Below are 23,489 nucleotides of genomic sequence, written 5' to 3' on the forward strand. Positions count from 1 at the left end.
GAAGGGACAGGGGCTCTGTAAGGAGGAGGTCCTCTGTAAACAGAAGGCCCTATCCTATGTAGACAAATTAGCTGTATGAATGCGTTCAGAGAAATCATGCCGGGTGCCGTCAACGGTTTTGCCGTCAACAGTTTTATCTGCAGTGGGTAAAAACTGCCAAAATAGCCGATATTTTCGGAAACCAGTTTTCGGCAATAACTTTTGTCTCAAAAATTTCACGAACTTCCCTTTACCAGCATCGTGTTCCTCTCGTCAAGACGTGTGGAATGAACTATCAATTGACCTTGAAAGGTCAAATTGAAAAGTTGGCCTCAGGTTAAGGTCATGACCTGACCGATAAGGGCTAAGTTCCATATCAGTCCATCCGTATCGTCGAACCAAACACAACTAAGGTGTTTTCATCGCTCTAGCATGCCTCTATCAAAAGTTGTTCGCGAAAAACAGTCAGATACCATTGGTGACCTGAGATGACCTCAGGGTTATAAAAAGGGGTCACGGGTGCCATTTTCATGTTCAGTGTGTCAAAGATACTAGTAATTCAGTGTTTTAGAGTGTTTATAATGACTTCCGTCAAAAAAGGCGACTTTCAATTTTAGGTCGCAAAGTTGACCTGACCTTATGTCATCGATATCAAAATTCCAAGACATACATTTTGTGCATTTTGTCGCTCTTGTGCATTTGCATCTCTGAAAGTTTCAAAGCGTTTGGTCACTCCGTGTAGCTTTAACAGACATTGAAGCTTTTTATGTAGTGATGTCATTTGACCTGACCTGGTGACCTGACCTTAAGTGACCAGGGTCTGAAATTTTCACAACATATGTAGAAATGATGTAGGATAACGTGTGCCGCGCCGCCGTTTTGAGATATCCACAGGTGAGGTTATCAACAGTTTTTAGCCAATAAATCACGACATGATGGGGCTAAATAGTTGTTAGTGTACCAAACTGTTCGCCTGGCCATGACGCGTCGATTGGTAGCCAGCGTGACCTTCCTAGGTCAGATTTTGAAGTTGACCTATCTATGTAGGTCATTATAAACCATGTTATATGTTATGACCTCTGGCGACCTCAATATTGACCTGACCCAAAAAAATGTTTACAAAAGTTGTAAGTCGTTCAACGAACTATCAAACGCCATTGCCGTTTGTCGCTACGATTCGTGCTTTTCGAGTTCTGACGGGGGCCAAAAAGACCCGCGCCTGATTCAGAGTCTTTCAGAGCCCGCCCGGAATACGGTTAAGCGCTTGAACGATATATGATAATACACCAAGTGTTACTCTGACCGTCATCCAGTATCCACCCATTCCTCGCAGATCCTCCCCCTCCTGCTGCGGTCCGGCCACCACCGCCGCCGCCGCCGGCGCCCGAGTTTTTTTTTTTTTTTTTTTGCCAGTTACCATGCCACTCGGTGACTTGTGATATGCGTATGTTTCTTACCGCTGCAGCGGTAAGAAACATACCAGTGCGCTGGCCATATGAAAGCTGAACAAAAGTGAATGCATTATGTTGCATGTAATTGTGTAGGCATGAGACCCTCTGTAGAAAGGAGGCCCCTTTAGGGGGGAGGCCCTCTGTAGAAAGGAGGCCCCCGGGATTCCTCCGCCCCTCCCTTGGCCAAATCCTAGCTACGTGCCTGATTTGTAGACGATTTTAACATGATTCTGGAAGCGTCGGTGCTATACATGCTTCGGTGTAAGCCGCTTTAAGGCAAATTAGAGACGAATATTGAGGAGTCCATAGTACCCTCCATATAAGCGCAAGTGCTTTAACTAGCCCAAGAACCTGTCCTGTGTTTGTGTTTTTTTTTTCGCGGAGAGTGCTGACGGTGGCTGGCGCACATGTTATCAGCCGCCGCGCACAGTGTCAGATAAGATAGCCGTTAGTGCCGACTAGGTCTGGTATGAGCGCCCGGCGTCACGGCGCTGCCAGTGTGTTCAGCCCGTGTTCGAAGCTGCTGTGTCTCGTGTGCGCTGCCACCATGGCCATGACCATAGATCAACTGACAACGTTTCGCTACATACTTGTAGGAATATTCTGCTTCAACACCCTCGCTATGCTTCTGGTCATCTTCTTTTTGGACGACCTCTACTGGATGTTCTCAATCAACATCATCATCTACTTGGTGCTGGTGCTCGGAGTCTACATCCTGGCCACGCTGCTGCGGCGACGGCTTCTGGAGGAGGCGCGAGGCGCTCCGGCAGCGACCGTGGTGATTCACGTGCCGCGCGGCGGTCGTCGGCCCGGCGCGGCGCCTCGGGGACTGGTGGCACGGCCTGCGGACCTTCCTCCGGCATACAGTTCCACCGGGGGAGCTGCAGGCAGCGATCCGCCGCCCCCGTACAGCGCGGTGGGGCCGTGGACCACACAGCAGTCGGGGGTCCACGGACCGTCCGGGGTCCACGGACCGTCCGGGGTCCACGGACCGTCCGGGGTCCACGGACCGTCCGGGGTCCACGGACCGCCGACGGTTGGTCTCTCCACAGACAGTGACCTCAGCGCGAGAAATACCTACTGGGACACGGCGAGGACGAACTAGCAAAGGGTGTGGTACTTTTGTGCCAATTTTTAACGTGAAATACGACTTTGTTACTTGTCGAGGTCAAGTGCAGTGTTGAACTGCATGGTGCGTGATGATCTGCGAGAAGACTACAGTATAGATAGAGCTGGACTTGAACAGCATGCAACAGACAATTATTTCAGCATTGTTGTAGCATGCAACAATTACGTCAATGCTGTGCCGACATCAACACCAAAGATATTTGAATGTCAACGTGTAGCACCGGAATGGCTCCGTCACTCTTGAGTCTTGTTCATGGGTGGAGCTTTTCCAGGAAAGTTGGTAGGGCAAGAAGTCGTCTCAAACCCACAATGTCCGATTATGAAGTTGAATAAAATGCCACACTGAATCAATTCCTATCATTACAGATATAATATTTTGTATTAAACAGACATTCCAAAGCTCTTCAAAGCGAAAAAGATTAATTTGCAAAGCAAAAAGTCTTAGAAATCAGCTTAAGTTGGTGGGGCCAGGCGCTTATTGGTGGGGCAAAATACCAAGTTGGTGGGGCATGCCGCCCCATCAACTGCATAGGAAGCTCCGCCCCTGGTCTTGTTGACCTTGCAGGAAATAACATATGGAGATGTCAGTGTGTAGGTTATACCGGCGATCACCATAACATCGTTGGGAGAAAAACACACAGTTGAGAGAAAATCACATCACAACCGTGCTTTGTTGGGTATTGGGGTGTCGCCCATGCGCACGTTTCATCCAGCGATATTATTACCGTTGGGGCGCTGACAAATGTGAATTATGGGTCTTCATTGTCGAACAGGCACCCATATCACAGAAGTGTACTGTTGCAGTGTTGCAACCATAGACCTACAGTGTACATGATTGTTAAGTTGTGCTCTAGCCTCTTTCCAAGGCCTACACTTTTCTAACGCGATATGTACGCGAGTGTATCTAACGTGTTTGTTGTCTTGCCTATTCCATGTTACCGTGATAAATGCATTGTACCTACAAGGCAGTCTCTTTGATATGGTTCCACGAATCTTGATCTCAGATCCGATGGGATTATATATCCAGCTGCCTAATTTGTCGAGACAGCCATTAGGATCAAAGATCCGAAGCTATTTTGTTTAGAAATCCAGTGCGATCATACAGATCCTTTCTCACTTTTTGTCGACCCAAAAATTACCAAGCCTTTCTGGCATTTCTCGACAGTTGTGTTTTCGTGGGGTCTCATGTGATCACCATAGATATAGAGATAATGTATGAGATCTCTATGGTGATCACACACCATGTTTCATATAGTTCGTGGAAATCGTGGTAGGCTTTTTGACATGAAACCACTTGGAAGCATTGTTTCATAGGCTGTGCGAGTTGGAGTCACTCGGATCACAGATCCCTGTTCTTGTCGTCAGCTCCAGTAAAATCAGCTCCAAAAATAGGTAATTTCCACGTGGGATCCAATGATATAACAGATCCTCACCCGTCCGTTTGCTCGGAGACCCACTGCCATCGTATATCTATGGATCACTGGGATCCACGCACATGGCCATTGGCATATAAACGTTGGCACACAAGTGGAAATTGCAGCGTTGATTGCAGGCTGTCTCCATCAGCCATGAAGCCAGAGCTATAGCGACTCGGCCGGGAGCCTCGTTCGTAACCAGCATGCCCATCATGCGTCTAGCGCTCTCCATATTCAGTCTATGGAGACAAGTTCTTAACAGCACGGGCGACACTTTTCCGTTAGGCGGCACGGGCGGACATCGATAGCAGCGCCTCTATCGGTCAATAGGGAAAGCTGGGCTGTAGGCGACGAAATACCGGCTGAGTTGTCACACGTTGAATAGGTTTATAGACATCCGTCTTGTGAAAAAGTTGAACTTTTGCCTTCAATATTTCTACAGGCAATTTTAGAAGTGTCTTCACATAGATTACAACACCGTTTAGATTATTGTATTCACTTCAAGCCAGGGGCGGATCCAGGAAAACTCCAAGGGGAGGGTCATGAATCGAAGTGGTGCCCCTACCTATACCCAAAATTAAAAACTCAACGGATTTCGTCCACTTCATTTTGGTGGTGCCCCCATTTTGTTTTTTTTTTCTTTTTATTTTTTATTTTTAGTCAGTATCTTAACTCTTAGCCACAACCACATTTACCAATTGTAAGCAAGTATATATGAATGTGCTATGTGTATATATGTTGTGGACGCTGAGTAGTGAGTACTTACCAGGAACGTTATCAGGTAAGCAAATCGTTGTCAGTCCGACGAACTTGACCCTGGCGTCTAAAGGGTCTGTCCTTGACACTTCAGGCTTATCAGGGGCACCTACGGCCTTGTAGGGGCGCCACAGGCCCGCCAGGGGCACCACAGGCCTGCCAGGAAGCAGGGGCACCACAGGTCTAGCAAGTATACACGACAGGCCTGTCAGGGGCACAACGGGCCTGTTGGGCCCATGAGCACCCCTAGGGGCAGGGGCACCACAGTCCTTCCAGGGGCACCGCAGGCCTGTGAGGGGCACCAGCGGCCTAGCAGGGGCACCAGTCAACACAGGCCTGCCAGGGGCACCAGAGGCCTGCCAGGAGCACCACCGACCTCGCAGGGGTAACTTGGGCCTGTCAGGGCCCAGGGGCACCACGGGCCTGTCGAGAGGCACTTCAGGCTTTTCAGGGGCACCATAGTCCTCTCCGGGCGCAGGGGTAGCAGGGGCACCAGAGGCCTGCCAGGGGCACTACAGGCCTAGCAAGGGCACCACTGGTCTATCAGGGGCACCACGAGCCTGTCATAGCCAGGCATCTCAGGCTTGTCAAGGCCCAGGGGCACCACAGGTCTGTGAGGGGCACCAGCGACCTAGCAGGGGCACCAGTCAACACAGGTCTGCCAGGGGCGCCACAGACCTGCCAGGGGCACCACAGACCTGCCAGGGGCACCAGAGGTCTGCCAGGGGCACCACCGGCCTCGCAGGGGCACCTTGGGCCTGTCAGGGGCACCACGGGCCTGCCGAGGGGCACTTCAGACTTTTCAGGGGCACCAGTCCTCTCCGGGCGCAGGGGTACCAGCGGCCTAGCAAGGGCACCAGGGGCCTGCCAGGGGCACCAGCGGCCTAGCAAGGGCACCAGAGGCCTGCCAGGGGCACCACAGGCCTAACAAGGGCACCACGGGCCTGTCAGGGGCACCTCAGGCTTGTCAGGGCCCAGAGACACCACAGTCCTTCCAAGGGCACCGCAAGCCTGTCAGGGGCACCAGAGGCCTGCCAGGGGCACCACAGGCCTAGCAAGGGCACCACTGGCCTGTCAGGGGCACCTCAGGCTTGTCAGGGCCCAGGGGCACCACAGTCCTTCCGGGGGCATTACAAGCCTGTCAGGGGCACCAGAGGCCTAGCAAGGGCACCACAGGCCTGCCAGGGGCACCACCGGCCTTGCAGGGGCGCCTCAGGCCTGTCAGGGGCACCACGTGCCTGCCGGGGACACTTCAGGCTTGTCAGGGGTGTTACAGTCCTGTCAGGGCCCAGGGGCACCAGGCCCGTGGTGTCCCTGCTAGGCCTGTGGTGCCCCTGGCGGTCCTGTGGTGCCCCTGTCAGGACTGTGATACCCCTGATAGGCCGGTGGTGCCCCTGGCAGGTCTTTGGGCCCCCGGGCCGCAAGGGGGGGGCCATGACCCATGTGACCCCCCCCCTTGGATCCGCCCCTGCTTCAAGCCTTCCCTATTGTTCTTGATGATGCGGGAACTATTTCTAATTAGTATTTCTAGCTTAATAAAAGAACATATTGTGCAAACGATGAAAAAGCATAGATGGAAGATTTTAAATGCAATTTTCTCTAGCAATTAATGGTAAATTCTCTACAGATCAAGGAAAAGATGCATGCTAACTGATAATTTAAAGTTCCTGGAGCCAGTTGTTTTCTTCTTTTCTTACGTCGCCCCAATGGCCGCGAATACACTTGTGATAACGCCTATCGCCGAAATTTATTTAGGGACTTTAAATTCCAAAATTAGGGTAGGGGAGACCAATGCGAAGCGGCTACCCGGGGCAAAGTGGCCACTCCGTATTTGAACCATTCCCAGCGGGTGTCAACTCCAGTTATTCGTTGCCAATTATAGTTCTCTTCGCGGTCGTTTGAATGAGCCACACCGGAGTTTTCGGCCCGTCGCCTTTGTTCTGTGATATACGGAAAAGTATTTCTTCCCAGGTTACTAACTATTGTTACGATTTTTAAATGTTATTTTATTCCATAACCGTTTAAAATTGTATTTAAGGGCTCTATTTCATGCATTGTGTGGTTATCGCACCTGTCTTCTACCAATTTTAATGCTTTTTAGCCTCACTAACAGCTGAGCTGGATTTTTTTTTTATCGGTCGGTATGCACGGGGCAAAGTGGACGGGGACAAGAAGCCAGCTCCCAGTTGGCTAGAAGTTGTTTCCATCTGGGCAACAAACGTTATTGCTATTTAAATGTATCGTCATGCGTTTATTTCGGTCACTTTTCGGTTACGAGTTACGAAAAAATGCAATGTACAGTTTTTCAATGAATTTCCTTGCATTGCTTATCTACGGGTGGGAAGATGACATAACAAATCAATTCTCGTCTAAACTTTGTTTCCATCAACATTCAACAATTCTGTCGTACATGAAGCAACTATCCTGTTTCTCATATTGGGGCAAAGAAATCGTCGGTGTCCGCTTTGCCCCGGGAGTTATGGCAAAGTGGCTAAAATGCATAGGGGCAAGGTTTTGCCAATATGTCCTATATCTAAATGCGCTTAGATATAAAACAAGTTGCAATGAAAGACAATTGAACAAGGATCATGTTGACAGAGGGATAGGAAGAATCTGTCCTTGTTTGAAGATGATGTGTCGGCATAGAAACAAACATTATGGGGTGGCCGCTTGGCTCGGTCTCCCCGAAATTATTCAAATATTTGGCAACGACGGAAAAATATATGTAGTTTTAAATGCTTGTCTCAATGCATTAAGGAGCATATCATTCACAGTATACGGTTGATGCATTTGTCTATTTAAAAAAAACGTGCATGTTCAAGCGATCCCAGAAGCATACAAGCACATGAAAGCTGTCAACCGTTGGCTCCCAGATGACGGGCCAAATCGCGCTCAGCGCTCGTACTGTGTGTCCGTGACCGCTTCCCCGTCACACTCCCATTATTTTCCACTGCGTCACTCCGGGCGTCATTCCCAATTCGGGACACACCCACCCGGCTCCGGCCGGGAGCGGGGTCCGAGGCTAAAACACTGCCCCCTCCCCCCCCCACTGTTTAGTGTTTGGGCACCACCACGCGGTAGTGGTGTCAATCGAACTTCAATCTTAGGAATTCCGGTTTTGTCCTATGTCCAATTCGGAATTCGGTTGGACAATGACAGAAGGCTTTGGACAACTTTGGACAATCGCTTGATACACCTCAACATTTTTATAAAGTAATCGTGTTTAACATTGATTGGCTATCAGAAAGCTCAGCTTTCGATATGATTAACACTTTTGAGCTGGTAACGATACATTTAAAGCAAATTAAATAACAGTGTTGAGCGTAAACTATTGCGTAGATGTCGGACATCTTTGGACAAATGGCTGGCTTGGACATTTTTGGACACACAGTCGACGTAAGTATTGGACATTGGACGGACATTGGACATACGTTTTCTGAAATTGACACCACTACCACGCGGGCAGACCGCGGCGGCAGCATTCCAGCGAGCACGCTGCCTGTGGCGCTGGACGAACTGCCGTACTCGGTCCGATCAAGGTCGGCGACGAGCCCCAGTAGCGGGCGCTGACCGTGTGTGAGGCTGGCCTGGGGTGTGTCTGCTCACACTGGACTAGCTGACACCAGTACCGATACAGCGGCGGTCTGGTGAGGGCTCTCGGCGGGCGGTGCAGGGCGGTCACGGACGAGCCACTCTGGGAGAGGAACGAACAGCTGAGTAGAATCGTGCTGAGAGCTCAGTGGAATCGTGCAAGAGGAAGGGGAAGAGAAAAAGGGAAGAGAAGACAGGGAACGGATATGGGGGATAGGTAGTGACCGAGATTTGAAAAAGATACAGTGGAAAACCGTCTCAGAACATGAAGCAGGACCACACTGCCTACTGAGGGACACACACGCTTATCCCAACGGCAGTAATAATATTGAGGGAGACAGAAACAAACCAGAAGCACCGAGAAACGAAACATATCGCCAATCTATCGCCTTGTTGAAGAGGAGACGACAAGCCGCAGAACATGGCGTCCAGCATGCCGTCGTCAGAGACGAGTCCAACACCGACGAGTCTGGAGCTGAAGTCGGCCATGGCGACCGAACAGCAGTACATTGACGGTGAGTCGGTCTGATACCAGGTAGGACATGAATAGGTTAAGTTCGTTGGCACAAACCTATCAGTACATTATCAACTGGTAGCTTATAAGTTACCAGTTTGAGAGTTGAGACGGAAACCGGTGAAATAGCAAAGTCCCGAGGTCCGTGTAGATTTTCAGAGCAGGGCTTAAGGTTGTATTGATTGCTAAAGCCCAATATTGCTAGGGTATACAAGGTTCCCTATGCAGAAGCTTTGGAGGCTATAAGAGCCGATGAACTCAGATAGTTATGGCAGTTGTCAATAAAATAGGGGAGAGTGGGGTGGGTTGTATCAGTTTTTACTCCGAGACCCATAACCTCGTAACTATCCGTGATAAACTCATTATTTCCATACTATCCCCTTCCTTGATTCTTCTGCTTTTTTGTGCAAAGTATCTTTTCCGCTACCTCTACCAGTTTTTCTTCTACGGTCTCCCGAATAGAACAATGTTTTTGATACAACTTGCCCCATGGCTTGGGTGAGTTGTATCACATGGTGGGGTAATTTGTATCACTAGGCATTTCACGTTTCAGGGAGTGTGCTTGCTACTGGTTTTGAACATAACAACATTAAATGGGGTTAATTTAATACAATGTATATGCTCAAAGGCTTCACTTTTATTAGACCAAACTTAGGTCAATGCAATCCGAACGAAACATCGAAACGAACGAAACATCAACAGACTAAACGCAAAAGTGGCCCGTTAAGAGCAAAGAAGCCAACACATTGTGCCGAAATGGAACGAGTATTGACTAGCTACCTACAAACGCGAGCCAGGGCTTAGCTTTCGCGATCAAAAGCAACATACCTATACATACATACATGTTACAACATACCCCACCCGGCTCTGATACAACATGTACATAGCCGCCATCTTGGAAAAAACATCCTCGTGCTAAAAAAAAAACAGCGGACAGCTGGAGAAATCCGTTTTCACTCACGCAGCCTTAGAACCTACCCTCACCACCGCTACGGAGATCTTTCAAATTCGTGCACATCTAAATGCCCAGAACACACATTTTCTTGCAACTTATTTTTTTTAGAATGACATTAAAAAAACAAAATCGGCTCTCACCTCGAGACGCGTCCACTCAGCCACAAGACAGAACAGGGAAAGATGGCGCCCGGAAAACCTCGTCGGCTGGTCGTGTCGCGAGCGCCATCCATTGGATAAGTTTGGCACAATTCGCCCTGATACAACTTGGACATGATACAACTCTCCCCGCTCTCCCCTACGGCGTAAACGTTTTGATTTTTTGGTGAAACTTCGTCAATATCTTATTTTAACAGTAGGTGAGAGTGGGGTAAGATGCCCAGGGTTTTGCAATGTCATATATTATTCGAAAATGATGATCGGAAAGCAAAAACTTGGAGTTTCAACGGAAGCGGACATCATTTTTCTCCAAAAAATATCACACTTTCGTGCCTGAAATAGGATAACTTTTTTGCTATTAAGCATTTTCCTGAAGAAGTGAAAGGGAGCATCTTACCCCAAAGGGTGGGAAAGACGCCCCCTGGCGTTGGGAAAGATGCCCCCTGCACTATAAGTGACATAAATGGCCACGTGAATCGCCTGAACGAATCAGTAGTCCCTTCGAGCCTGCAGTAGACACAAAACGTCATCGTAAGGGCCCTCAAAAATAGTCGTAAGGGGCTTCAGAGGTCATCGTTAGGGCCATCATAGTCCGGCGCGGCTAAACAAGCCTCCGTGGTGGCGTTCGGAGACCGTTGTGAGGCCCTTATAGGTCTTCATGATGCTTGAGGGCCCTCGAGCCCATCGCGGGGACCTCAGATGCCAGCGCGGCCCGTGGAGCCAGCGTGGGAGCCCCCAAAGGATGTCGTGAGGGGCCTTGGAGCCAATAATGGGGCCCACAGAGGCCGTCGTGAGGGCTCTCAGAGTCAGATGCCGCCCAAAAAGTCGCTGTGTGTGCCGAGAGACCGGCATGGGGAGCACCCGACTGTACTGGACCCTCAATAGTCCCAGATCGGCTTTTGTCTCTCATCACAAGTATGTAATAAATGATTTGACGGGTTGCTTGAAGGACAGCCTACGGATTTAGGGGGGCGTCTTTCCCCATGAGGGCAGGGGGCATCTTACCCCAAGGTACCGAATTAACATTAAATCAGTACCTACAATTTGTTAGCCATGAAACTAAACCCTGAAACAAACTGTTTGGGACACAGTACACGCATGTTAGTGTATCACGATCATAGCAAGGGACATAAAAATTATTTACTTTCTTTGATATTTACAATGTTTTGACACCAGAATATTTTTTTGAAAGCAACAAATAAAAGACATGCAATCACCAGCCAGCCGTTGCCCAACTGAGCTTTGCAAATTTTTGTGCAGTTAACAAGGCAGGCTTCCGCTTTACGCTAAGAACATTAATTTCCAGGTTTGATTATTTGTTTCGCCGCTAGAGGGGATGGGGCGTCTTTCCCACCCTGGGCATCTTACCCCACTCTCCCCTAGGTAGGTATCATCGGTTTTGTCTGTAAGGTTAATAAGATCAAAGAAACAATTGTGTCATAAATAACGCCATACCTACACGAGGTCTTATCTACCCTTGGAGTCTGCCTAGACGGTTCTCCCCTATCCCGCGCCCTGGTGGGGGGCTATTTTTTGCCCCCCCCCCTCCAGACTTTTCGATATATCTCCAGAACCACTGCGCCAATCGTCACCAAACTGTTAGTACCCTCCCAGGCATCAATTTTACACATTGTAACCAACAACTTTCCAAAGGCTATGATAGGGTGGCCAGAAATGACGTCAGAGTGACGTCATGTTCTGTCGTTTTCTACCCCCAAAAAAGGTTTCGCGGGAAGAGCTATCAGGCCTATAGCTTTGAAGATACAGAAAAATGATGAGACGTAAAGGCTGCAGAATTGACAGGGCTACAAAACTATCATATCAATTTTTTTTAATTCTTGGGTTTGACCCCAAAAAATAAAAAAACTATTTTTTTATATATTAGCCAAAAAACCCAAAAAGTTTTTTTTTCCATATTTCGAAAAAGGGGGTATATATGACAGTAACAACCGTGTTCTATCTACACATTAAATTTCAGATCGATATCTCTTTTTTGGCCAAGTTACAGCAAAAAAAAAAACTTCAAAAATGTTAGGTAACGTCAAATTGTTTAACTCAACTTTTGGCAAATCTAGACCACGTAGCGCAAAACAAAGACCACCATTGGACTCGCCGTGACGAGCTGCATCGATTCGATAACCAGTCTATGCAAAAATATCAACTTTAAAATTTGACCTTTTTAACATGACCTTGACCTGACATCCACCAGGAAGTGACCTAAACCGTTCCTGATGGTCAAATAACCAACATTATTGAGTTGGAAATGAAAAATTGGCCATAAAACATGCCTACATCACACAGCCCTAGTAAAATAGGGTTAATGTGCTGACCCTTGGTGACCTGACCTGTGACCTGACCTGGTATTATCAGTAACCTCCAATAGCAGCATATGCACTGGGCAAATGACGCCCTATCGCTGATTTTCGATAAAATGTGCTTTACTCGATGTTATAGCGCATTCCCTAGAAGACCCGTGAACGGTAAAACAAATTATTATTGACCTGACCTGTGACGTCATCGGTGACCCCGAGGTAAATGGAATTAGATTTCCCTCAATAAATTTGACAGGGCTTTCGAACGCCGTTTGAATTTTGCGGATCCGTCCAGTAGTTTCGGAGATACGCGGGGGGGGGGGGCAAATAATAGCCCCCCCCCCCCACCAGGTCGCGTTATAAACAGACCCCACCAGGGCGCGGGTTAAGTGAAACTCAATTGGAATCATAACATTTTGCTTGAACAAAAAGGGCTATTTTGGTTTACATTCTCACAAACCAGGCTACTCCTGCATCAAAATTGACCGGTGTTACTGTTAACCATGTCAAGGACTAGCGTTGCTGACAGGGCTGCGGAGTCGGAGTCGGAGTCGGAGTCGGAGTCGGTCGGAGTCGACAGTTGTGACCGGAGTCGGAGTCGGAGTCGATTTTAGAAACCCGAGCCGGAGTCGGAGTCGGAGTCACCGAAAATCTGTCGACTCAGCAGCCCTGCTAGGTCTGCGGAGTCGGAGTCGGGAGTTGGAGTCGGTCTGAGTCGACAATTCTGCCCTGAGTCGGAGTCGGAGTCGGAGCTGGTTTTTGAAAGCCGGAGTCGGAGTCGGAGTCGGAGTCGCCGAAAATCCATCGACTCCGCAGCCCTGGTTGCTGAAGCGGTGCTATCATCAAGCATCAATGCATAGAACCAAATTCTAAAAGTAAAACAAAGGAAAATGAAGGAGTTCACGACTGCTGCCATTAGCATGCCATAACTTACAAATCACATACTGGTGACGTAAATTTAGCCCCCCCCCCCCCATAAACGGACCCCACCAGGGCGCGGGCTATAGCTATGGTCGCTAGTTAACATAAACGGTAGTACGTCAACGGCAATAGTTACCTTTTCATCTCATTTCAAGTGTTAGGTATGCATAAGCGAACTACCTACTAGTGCATCTGAGGCCAAGCGTCGTGTAAACATCGGCGCTAAAGTGAGAGCATCTGTCTTTGAGAGCGATAACAGCACACCACTTAGAGGGTACTGAGGGTAACTGAGGAGACAGCCAGATGGCCCAGGTCGCGTCTGGCTAGGTTGGGGTCTGTGTAAACAAAAGAGGATTGTGAGCAATGCCGAATGCAAGCGAGATATCCTAATTTGTTGTATTCTCTCTTCTCAGTGATATTCATTATAAGTATTTTTAGGTTACGGGTTGATACTTGATATCAAAATCGACTTTCAGCCGCGCCCCGCTGGGCTATTCAGCCATACGCGCCCGCTGGGGGGGGGGGGGCTAACTTCCGAACCGATGGTCATAGAAAGACGGGGAAAACGGCAATCAAAAGCTCTTAACAAGGCGGATCTAAAGAGCCCAATTTTCTTGCTTAAGTAGGTCAGAGGTCAGGTCAAGGTCAGGTCAAGGGTACAAAATGCAAGTTTCTACAGTATCGGCCTTGCACAGTAGTTGCCGAAGAATGGACGGAGACTGATTGCCCAAAACGTGTTCTTAGGCTAATAAGACAATATTCGTTGCATAAAATATCATTCACAGGTCAAGATCAAGGTCAGGTCAGGTCAGGTTAGGTCACCAAAAACAAAATATAGAAAAGGGCATGTGCGACACATCTTTTATGGGTCATTTTATTCATAGAATTCAATAGGCACACTCAATAAGTGATATGGACCACATCTGGATGAATTTCAGGTCGAGGTCAGGTCAAGGTCAGGTCAAGTGAGGTCAAATTTTGAAGTTGGTTGTTGAGGCCTAGAAAGGTGTCTATCTAATGCAGTTTTTCACGGCGAATCGAATGGTGCTATTTTTGTTTCCGTACGAGGTCTAAAACTTCAAAAAAAAATCATTTTTCAAAAAAAATTATGTGACTCGTGACGTCATAATTTTGAATAAACCCCACATTTTTGAACCGATTTTTCTAAAAAATGGTATGTAGGTGCACATAGACCACTTCTCCGACACATATTCCGGTTTTTTGATACACCCAAAATTTTGGATTTTATAATTATTTTCCCAAAAAAGTTAGTTTTTTGAAAATTTGGGCCAAAATCCAAAGTTTTCAAAAAACCGAGAGAGCCACTTGATAGACAAAGTAAAATCACGTATAACCTTTTTTGTTATGTCTTGATTCCTTTAAAAATGAAGATGTTAGCGGCGTTTGAAATTTTGCCGTTTTTTAGGCGAAAGTGGCGAACATGACGTCACTAAAACGTCATTTTCTCAACAAAAAAAATCCTACGGATTTCGTTCAAATTTTCAGTAAACGTGTCAAATTGATGTATGATAAGGTACTGAAAGTTTGACGTCGCTGGCGTAACGCGTTTAGAAACTATTGGCGACAAACGGGACGGGGGCAGATTCTGCCCCCCCCCCCCCCCCAGCGGGGCGCGGGTTAATTTGTAGTTGCCATAGCCAGGCATCGAAATGTACTGTGGGAAATGTAGGTAAATGATATAGTTAGATAAGCTATATGTCAAAGAAACTCGTCAAGTGTGCGGCGTGCGACATACTAGTAGATCCGAGATCGTCATCTGAAGGAGCCGTTGACGTCACATCGTTTGGCGATAGGTATGAGCAGTGCACCTTGGAGCTACGTCATCGAAGGGAGTCACTCGATCGTCACTACATACACCGCGATAACATCGTGACGTTCACACTTATCAGACGTTTATCACATGATCGTACTTTGTAGACATAACGCGCAGTGAAGCGAAATGAGTCGTTAAAAATACGAGGGCATGTCTCTATACCGGTCGACGTGTCGACGTGAGTGTGTGCTTTTCACAGAAGTGCAAAATGAGGTAAAAAATATGAAAAAGGAACAAAAGATTCGTGGATTTTTTCAGAATGTCCAAAAAATGATTTTACGACTCGACAAAATGGTACTGAATATCATCATTACGGAGCGAGCGAAGCGAGCGTAGTCTTTCCTTATTGTTTTTTTTCCTATATTTTCCTTTCCTTATTGATATTATTGAAATTTCTGAGTATGAGCGGCCGGCCGGCCGGCCGTGCGGACGCTTTTGTGAGGCTTATATCTCAGCAACCACTTGACCGATTTACATGCGGTAATTTTTGTAGGGTAGCTTCATTCCTTCTACCAAGTATTGGACTATTCCCGATGCATTTGGGTGACCCCTTATGCACGTGCCACGTGCAAAACGAAGAGGTGTCAGTTTTGTAATTGTTGCAATATCTCGGTAATTACTTGGCCGATTGCGCTGAAAGTTGGCATGTAGGTAGGCACCCACCAGGCACTGCATATCCATGTGCCAGAGTTGGGGTGCTGCTGCACGTGCGCACGTGCAGGGGTCGTTTCCAGATCTCGAGAACGGCTCGACCGATTGCGCTCAAATTTGGTACACGGTTAGGGACCAGTTAGTAGGGTGCCGTGCACAAGTCAGTTGGGACCCATTTTGCACGTGCGCACGTGCAGGGTGCCGCTCCCAGATCTCGAGAGCGGCTGGGCCGATTGTGCAGTCAAATTTGGCACATCGCTAGAAACCGGTCAGTAGGGTGCCGTGCACAAGTCAGTTGGAGGTACCCCCTCGAAATTTCGCACGTGCAAGACTCACCCCCTCGCTCGCTCCGTTGGTCGCCCCAAAAGGCGCTATACTGGTATTTTATGATTCCTACACATTTTTTGACCGTACAATTTAAATCGTACACGGTAGGCTTCACGTAATACTGGGACGGGAAGACGCTCGCCCACGGAATTAACAATAGGCAGTAATTAGGCATAGCATATGTTACGCAAAGTTGGAAATAAACACGAACGACATTCGAAAAGAAAAGACGTTGCTTCTGGGAAGACTGGAAAAGAGGCCATAGATGTTAGGTACCTACCTAACGTCAATTAGCCGTAACTTTACCTGGCACACACCGGACACGAGGAAAAGGATCATCTTGTTCTACCCCTCCCCACCTCTCTCGCTAATTGCCTACAATGTCTATTGTCTATGGTCTACAATATCTGTATCGTGTGTCACCAGGTGCGGCTGCCGGCGCGCGCCGCTGCGGCCAGCCGCCGGTGCGTCTGCTGGTGCTGTTCCTCGTCACCGGCGGCTTCATGGTGCAGATGATGCTGCGCGTCACGCTCTCGGTGGCCATGGTGGCCATGGTGAACCACACGGCCATCCCGCACGCCGAGGTCAGCGCCCAGGCCGCGTGCAGTAACTGGATCGCCGCGGACTCGGCGGCCGCACCTCCGCCACCCGAGCACGACGACACAGAGGTGGGCGAGTACGTCTGGGACGAGTTCACGCAGGGCCTCCTGCTGGCGGCCTTCTACTGGGGCTATCTCGTCACCCAGGTGCCCGGTGGGTTTCTGGCAGAGAGGTTCGGCAGTAAGCGCGTGCTCGGCGTCTCGCAGGGGCTGAACGGGGCGCTGGCGCTGCTGCTGCCGGTCGCCGCCGACGGGGGGCCCGGCTGGGTGATCGCCGTGAGGTTCATACAGGGCGTCTGCTGCGGACCCGTGTACCCATGTCTGTTCCCGCTGGTGGCGCGCTGGTTCCCGCTCGACGAGCGCCAGCGGGCCTTCAGCTTCGTGAACGCTATGACCGCCTTCGGCATCTCGCTGACGACGACGATGGCCGGCCAGCTGTCGACCTCGCTCGGCTGGCGCTCCGTGTTCTACACGTCCGGCAGCATAGCGCTGCTCTGGGCCGCCGCCTGGATGCTGCTTGTGCACGACACGCCCCACGAACATCCGTCCGCCACGGAGGCCGAGAGACGCCGCATCGGCGCCGGCAACGTGACCTCGGCGCGCACGGTCCGCCGGCCGCCCTACGGCGCCATTCTGCGCTCCGCGCCCGTGCTGGCCATCATCATCGCCGAGACGGCCAACAGCTGGTCTCTGACCTACCTGATGACGTCGCTGCCCACCTATATGAAGCACGTGCTGGGCTTTGACCTGCGCGCCAACGGCGTGCTGAGCGGCCTGCCGCTGGTGTGCCGCGGCCTGATGATGCTCACCGGCGGCAGCCTGGCCGACCTGGCGCTGCGCCGCGGCTGGCTGCGGGTGGTCACCATCCGGAGGCTGGCGGCCGGCCTCTCCAGCGGCGGCTGCGCGCTGCTCCTCTTCCTGGTGACGTTCGTCGGCTGCCAGCCGGCCGTGGCCACGCTGTTCGTCTGCCTGGCCGGCACGTTCAACGGACTCGTCACCATCGGGACGCTGCTGAACCCGCTGGACATCGCGCCCAACTACTCCGGCTCCGTGTTCGGCATCGCCAACCTCATCGGCAACGGCATCTCCACGCTGAACCCGGTCGCCACCGGCGCCATGATCCGCGGCGAGCAGACGGCCGAGCGGTGGAACAACGTCTTCTACCTGGGCGCCGGCATCTTCGCCGTCAACCTGGTGGTCTACCAGGCGCTGATGTCCGCCGACCGGCAACCCTGGGACAAACAGGAGGATGGCGAACGGGCCGGCAACGCTGGCGGAGTCGGCGTCTTTGAGGAGGTCAACAACCGGAAGGCCGCCGAAGCAACAGAGGAGCGACAGGGTGGAGGGCGTGCGGAGTAGGCAGACGGTAGGCAATCAGGTGCAGATTGAACTCCGACCATCAGGAAGAAAGGTAACTGGGGGTGGGGGAGTGAGCACAGTTGGTGATTTCGTTAGTGGTAATGGTGCCGACTACCTATACGGTATTACGGTCCAAAAGAGAATCTCGGAAGAACAGCAGGGATGGGTGTAGGTATGTGATCAAGCGATAAAATGAAGACAACACATGTAATGGGATAAGAGCACGAGTTGCTTTGAGTGGAACTGTATGACTGGGGAATTTTCAAGTGAATTGTGATGGGCCACGAGCGAATGTTATACTTAGCACGTATCTTCTATCTAAGATGCATTTTACTTGCTTGTGTAAAATCTGTGCTCTTTTCTCACAGAAAGTATCGGTGGACATCTGCAGCGGTTACGCACGTGTCACATCGATGCAAGACTCTGGACCGGTGTGACACTCTTGGACTCAGAAGGATGTGAGGTTCTACCATGAGACCCTAAAAAGACGTTGACTTTAAAGGTTAAGGGCTAGAGCCAAGGTCAGGGTAGCGGAGGCTAGCTAAACGAGACTGGATAAACGGTAACGCTCAGGAGGACCGTTATGAGCATCACTTTTTATACGCTACATCGTACCTTAGTGCACGTATGTATGTCGCCGTCTTGTTTTACAACCAGAAAATAGGTATCGTATAATATTTTCTAATAGGTATGTCTAGTACCTATCATGAGCGGCCACTTTCGGTCCTCTTGGGGCAATAATTCGGTACGTTATAGGTACTCCGTCCTTTGACCTGGAGTTTGACCTCTAGGGTCAGACATTAGGGTCAAGGTCAACTGAGGAACAAAATGTAGCCCACGTAGACGAGCATCCATTGGAATGGTTGTTTGAGGCGTGGCAGATCAACTTCTTTTTAATTTGGCCTACTCCTTTGGGAAATGATGCCTATCTTTGACCTTGTGTTTGACGTTAAAGGTCAAGGGCTAGAGCCAAGGCCAGGGTAGCGGAGGCTAGCTAACGAGACTGGCCGTCGTTTAGGACCGTTTTTAGCCCACTCCTTCCATAAATTCAGGACGTTATCCGGTATCCCGTCGTTTGACCTAAAACTTGACCTCGAAAGTCAAAGGTCAAGGTCATAGTCACGGAGGTTGCCCACAGTGACGAGCTATCATGCATGACTTCTTTTGATCCTCTTCGGGCAATAATTCGAGACGTTATTGGGTACCCCGTCCTTTGACCTCAAATTTGACCTTGATGATGACCTTAAAATGTGTTTTATGCCAATTTTTTTTTAATCAGCGTGCCCTACTTGACCTCATAACGTGTTTTGATTCTGAATCTGACGCTGAATCCGTCGCTGAATATGTCGCACGCTGAATACGTATATCGCGCTGAATACGTCAATGTGTCTTCACGTCAATACCTACGCAAAACCCACACGGACATTTTGCATTGTCTTATAATTTATACCTACGGTTCATACTGGAAAATACTGGCGACTGAAGCCACATTGGAAAGCTAAAAACGCCTAGGGTGTTTAATGTTTATTGTTTATCTATCGCAGGATTTTCCACAAGTGACATGACAGGACACAGTGCCGATCTACCCTGGCAGTTGGCACCGATCCAGTGACCCTACGCTGAGCCCCTGTTTATACGCACTTCACCCGGAGCCAGACGTATACAATCCATCACGCACACGTTATTTAAGTCAAACAAGCTCTTCAAAACTATCCGAATTGGCCAACGCTCACAGGCGTTACTTAGCAGCTTTTGTGGCTAATGTTAGGATGCCAAAGCCATTTTTACAGGCCCTACCGGGCCTTTGTAAAACGACACATATGGATGCTCAAAGTTTCTAAATTAGCCTTTACGAGGCAATCGCGTTGCTATGTTGCTGTGTAGACACAAAGCAGTTCCAGGCACCATCCATAACCACTTCGCTCGACAACCGAGCCACAGATTTGCATCGTCATCCAAACTGCGCCTGCCCTCCGCAGTGTATACCTACGTGAGTTGCATGAACGTATGGACATCGGAAACTTATCACTGGTCGTGCCTGCTGTAGTAGAGACTAGTGAGATTAGAGATTCCACCGCTCGCTGTTCAGCGGCTAAGAACATTCCATGTCGGTATTTGTTCTTGTTCGATGCAAAAAGCCTCTTGTCTAGCTACGGTCGCTGGAGTATGGACCAGAATTGGCAGGAACCCAGGAACAATGCGTAAATTATTTTAGTTTAGTCATCATGCCTTACAGTTTCGGGTAAAACATGAATAAACGGAGTTGGAGAACAGGACGAATATTGTATCCACGGAGGCATATTTTTCATGAAAGATTGCAATAAAGGCAATGCATCAAACTGGCGTCTGATGTATTCGCACGTCATGACCGTGAATGGTCATAATATAATGGTCATAACTCATAATAGCTTATGATGCGCATTGGGCACTATGAAGCTCGGATCGTAGTGCCCAATGCATTGCGTTATGTAAATAATGCTGTGCCGTTTACATGTGTGGGATTATCTATGCTTTAGTCTCATATTATAATCCCGCCCTCAAGCGCGTTTATCTTATCGATTCATACACGAACGTGAAACGTATCAATACCTAACGAACCCTACCCCAATCCGATTGTGAAAGACTTTGCAAATCGCAAATGAAAGACTTTGTCAAGTGTTAGGTGAGCCTCAACCTTATTGAAGACCAATCTGAGGGATTAAGTACTTTATTGCACAGCCTTTGCGCTTGATAGCACAGCGACAAATGACAATTGATTGCATCATCTAGAGGGGTCATTTGCCTGAAACGTTAGACACCTCTGACGTCATTCACATTCAGTCGTCGCACACACGTAAAAAGCAACTGACGTCATCTACAAACTTCAGACGGCAAATAGTTACTCACAGCTTGATCACACTTCACACATGCTCACCACAGCCCCAGTGCACAATTACACCACACCTTGGCGAGGACTACACGTCAGGCGTTACTGACGCTGACGCCGGGGAACTGGCGCCGCAGCTGCGCCAGCTGCCCCGGTGACGTCAGCACGGTGATCCGACTCAGCTGCGGGTCCGTCTCGTCCACCTCCTGCGACACCAGGTCGCAGTGGCGCAGCACCCAGGCGTAGGTGGCGCCCCCGGTCGGCGCGCGTACCACCATCGTGCGCCGGCCGGTGGCGGCCGCAAGCGCCTCCTCCAGGCGCGCGCTGAGCTCGGGCAGACCCTCGCCGCCGGTGGCAGATACACAGAGCATGCCCTCGGGCCGGTCCGGCGTCAGGTCGGCCTTGTTGCCGACGGTGACGGCCGTCTCGAGCAGTGCCGGCGGTAGGCCCAGGTGGCGCAGCGTGTCCACCACGTGCTCCGCCTGGGCGACGCGGTCCGGCTGGGACAGGTCCACCACGTGCACCAGCAGGTCGGCGGCGGCCAGCTCGCGCAGTGTGGCGCGGAACGCCTCCAGCAGCGAGGCTGGCAGCTGCGCCATGAAGCCCACCGTGTCCACCAGCACGTGCCGGAGCCGGGACGAGGCGGCGCGGTGCGCGGTGACGTCCAGCGTGGCGAACAGCCGGTCCCGGCCACGCGACGTGTCGCCGTCTGTCAGAGCACCGATCAGAGACGTCTTGCCGGCGTTCGTGTAGCCAACCACGCCGACGGTGGGCACCTGGGAGCGGCTGCGGCCGGCGCGCAGCAGCTCGCGCCGCCCCTCCAGCCGGCGCAGCTCGCGCTGCAGCCGCTGCTCCAGCAGGTCCAGCTGGTGGCGGCGCGCGGCGTTGTGCTGGCCCGAGGCGCGCAGCCGGGAGCGCTGGTAGGGCAGCTGCGCCAGCGCCACCTGCAGGCGCGCCGCGCGGCTGGACGCGTGCTGCCGGAAGATGCGCAGCACCAGTCCGTAGCGGTCGATCACGGGCAGCCGGAGGGCGGTCTCCAGTTCGGCCTGCTGCAGGCCGCTCAGCTGCTGAACGTTCACCAGCACCCCGGTGGCGGCCGGCAGCCGGCGCAGCCGCTCCTGCAGCGCGCGCAGCTGGCCGCTGCCCAGCACCGTCTTGGAGCGGGCGTTCAACACCGGCTGCCGGAGCGTGTCCAGCACGCGCCAGCCGGGCAGCGAGCGCACCAGCGCGGCCGCCTCGGCCAGTAGCAGGTCGGCCCGCTCGGCCGGCTGCCGCTCTGAGCCGCGCTTGGTCTGCGGGTGCAGCAGCAGCAGCCGGTGTGCGCCGTCCCCCGGGCCGCCGCCCGGCCCCGGGCCCAGCTCCTCCAGCGGGTCCCAGTCGTCCTCCGGCGGCGGCGACTCCGAGCACAGCCCGCGGCACAGCGGCGGGGAGAGCTGGAGCGCGGCGGGGAGATGCCTGCTCGCAGCCCTCTGCTGGGTCTGCACAACTCCGTGTGACAGCAGGCAGCGAGCATGGTGGGCACTCTGGTACAGTCGTATTATCACGGAGCACCACATTGTTTCTTTGTAAACAGTTAACCAGAAAAATGTTAACACATCATATGCAATTACTTTTTGCCATAAAGAATGTCAAATAAAAGAAAAACTTCTTCAACTCTCTTCTAACTTCTGAGAGCTGTAACAATTTACAATTATAAGGTTTTACTGTTTAGCAATCCACAATCTTCATCAACAGCACATTGACATATTTGAGTACTAATGCCCAAGGTGTATGTAATCTTGCAATTTGCATGTATCCAAGACACTGAAAAAGCATCATTACTTATCAACATGACTCATTGCACCCAAATAGATAGGTGCTGCAAAACCATTTTGATTAGTGAGTACTGGCCTACTTGTGTGTAGGTAAATAAACTGAAGTGAATAACAGGTGTGATGATGATACCTCAGTTTCTCAGTCCAAGCTTTCTCAAATTGCTTATAAGAAGAAAAACACAGTCAAATTCCTACTATGAGTCACCAATGACTCACATGAATAGCTATCTACCATTGCCATTGTCATTGAATATAGAGGTTTGGACATTACACATACTAAGCCTCTGAGCTCATGAATGACTTGCCCGCTAGCAGTCTTTGGCATTAGTAGAGCAGATGTCACACAAATGTTTTCCGAGGAGAGGCGCTGTACTTGCAGCTTTGTTGGTTGTAATGTAGGTTTGTAGGTTGTAGCTTTTTAGGTTTTAGGTTAGGTAAGGTTAGGTCAGGTTAGGTAAGGTTAATTTATGTTTTGTTAGAAAGAAGCAACTTGAACTCCGGCCCCCGGGTATAGCACCCCTCCTTGATTGGAAAACCTTCGTGTGATGACTGCTCTACTAAAACCCAGCCCTTTTTATCACAAGTGATTATTTTTGCCTTCAATAATAAACATTTCAATTTAGATTTAGGCCTGCTTGACAGAGGGAGAATGAGATTGAGATTGAGTGACGATCACAATCGCAGTTCCCATCCCAGCCCACATTCCATAACAATAAAACACCCCATATTATTGCTGAATGTATGATACACATTTCTACATCACTCATAAACAAAAGCGAGGTAAAATATAGACTAGAAACATATATATTACCTCCGATTCTGCTTTTTGGCCTACGCGCACGGCCAAGAACGCAGAGTA

The 23,489-nt window shown here is 50.2% G+C and overlaps 2 protein-coding genes across 2 annotated transcripts; one reads left to right on the forward strand and one right to left on the reverse strand.

The window, feature by feature from the left end:
- Nucleotides 1-8,255: 8,255 nt before the first annotated feature.
- On the forward strand, nucleotides 8,256-20,224 carry LOC122388357 (putative inorganic phosphate cotransporter). The gene is made up of 2 exons (XM_043379389.1): nucleotides 8,256-8,835; nucleotides 16,419-20,224. The coding sequence occupies exons 1-2, from the start codon at nucleotides 8,742-8,744 to the stop codon at nucleotides 17,948-17,950; spliced, it is 1,626 nt and encodes a 541-aa protein (XP_043235324.1). The 5' UTR covers nucleotides 8,256-8,741; the 3' UTR covers nucleotides 17,951-20,224.
- Nucleotides 20,225-20,641: 417 nt separating this feature from the next.
- LOC122388358 (putative GTP-binding protein 6) lies at nucleotides 20,642-23,033 on the reverse strand. Its single transcript, XM_043379390.1, has one exon. It carries the CDS (start codon nucleotides 22,370-22,372, stop codon nucleotides 20,912-20,914), a length of 1,461 nt encoding a protein of 486 aa, XP_043235325.1. The 5' UTR covers nucleotides 22,373-23,033; the 3' UTR covers nucleotides 20,642-20,911.
- Nucleotides 23,034-23,489: the final 456 nt, after the last annotated feature.

The sequence above is a fragment of the Amphibalanus amphitrite genome, unplaced genomic scaffold, assembly GCF_019059575.1.
Source record: "Amphibalanus amphitrite isolate SeventyFive unplaced genomic scaffold, NRLGWU_Aamphi_draft 000319F_arrow, whole genome shotgun sequence".
In the NCBI taxonomy this organism is placed as follows: Eukaryota; Metazoa; Arthropoda; class Thecostraca; order Balanomorpha; family Balanidae; genus Amphibalanus; species Amphibalanus amphitrite.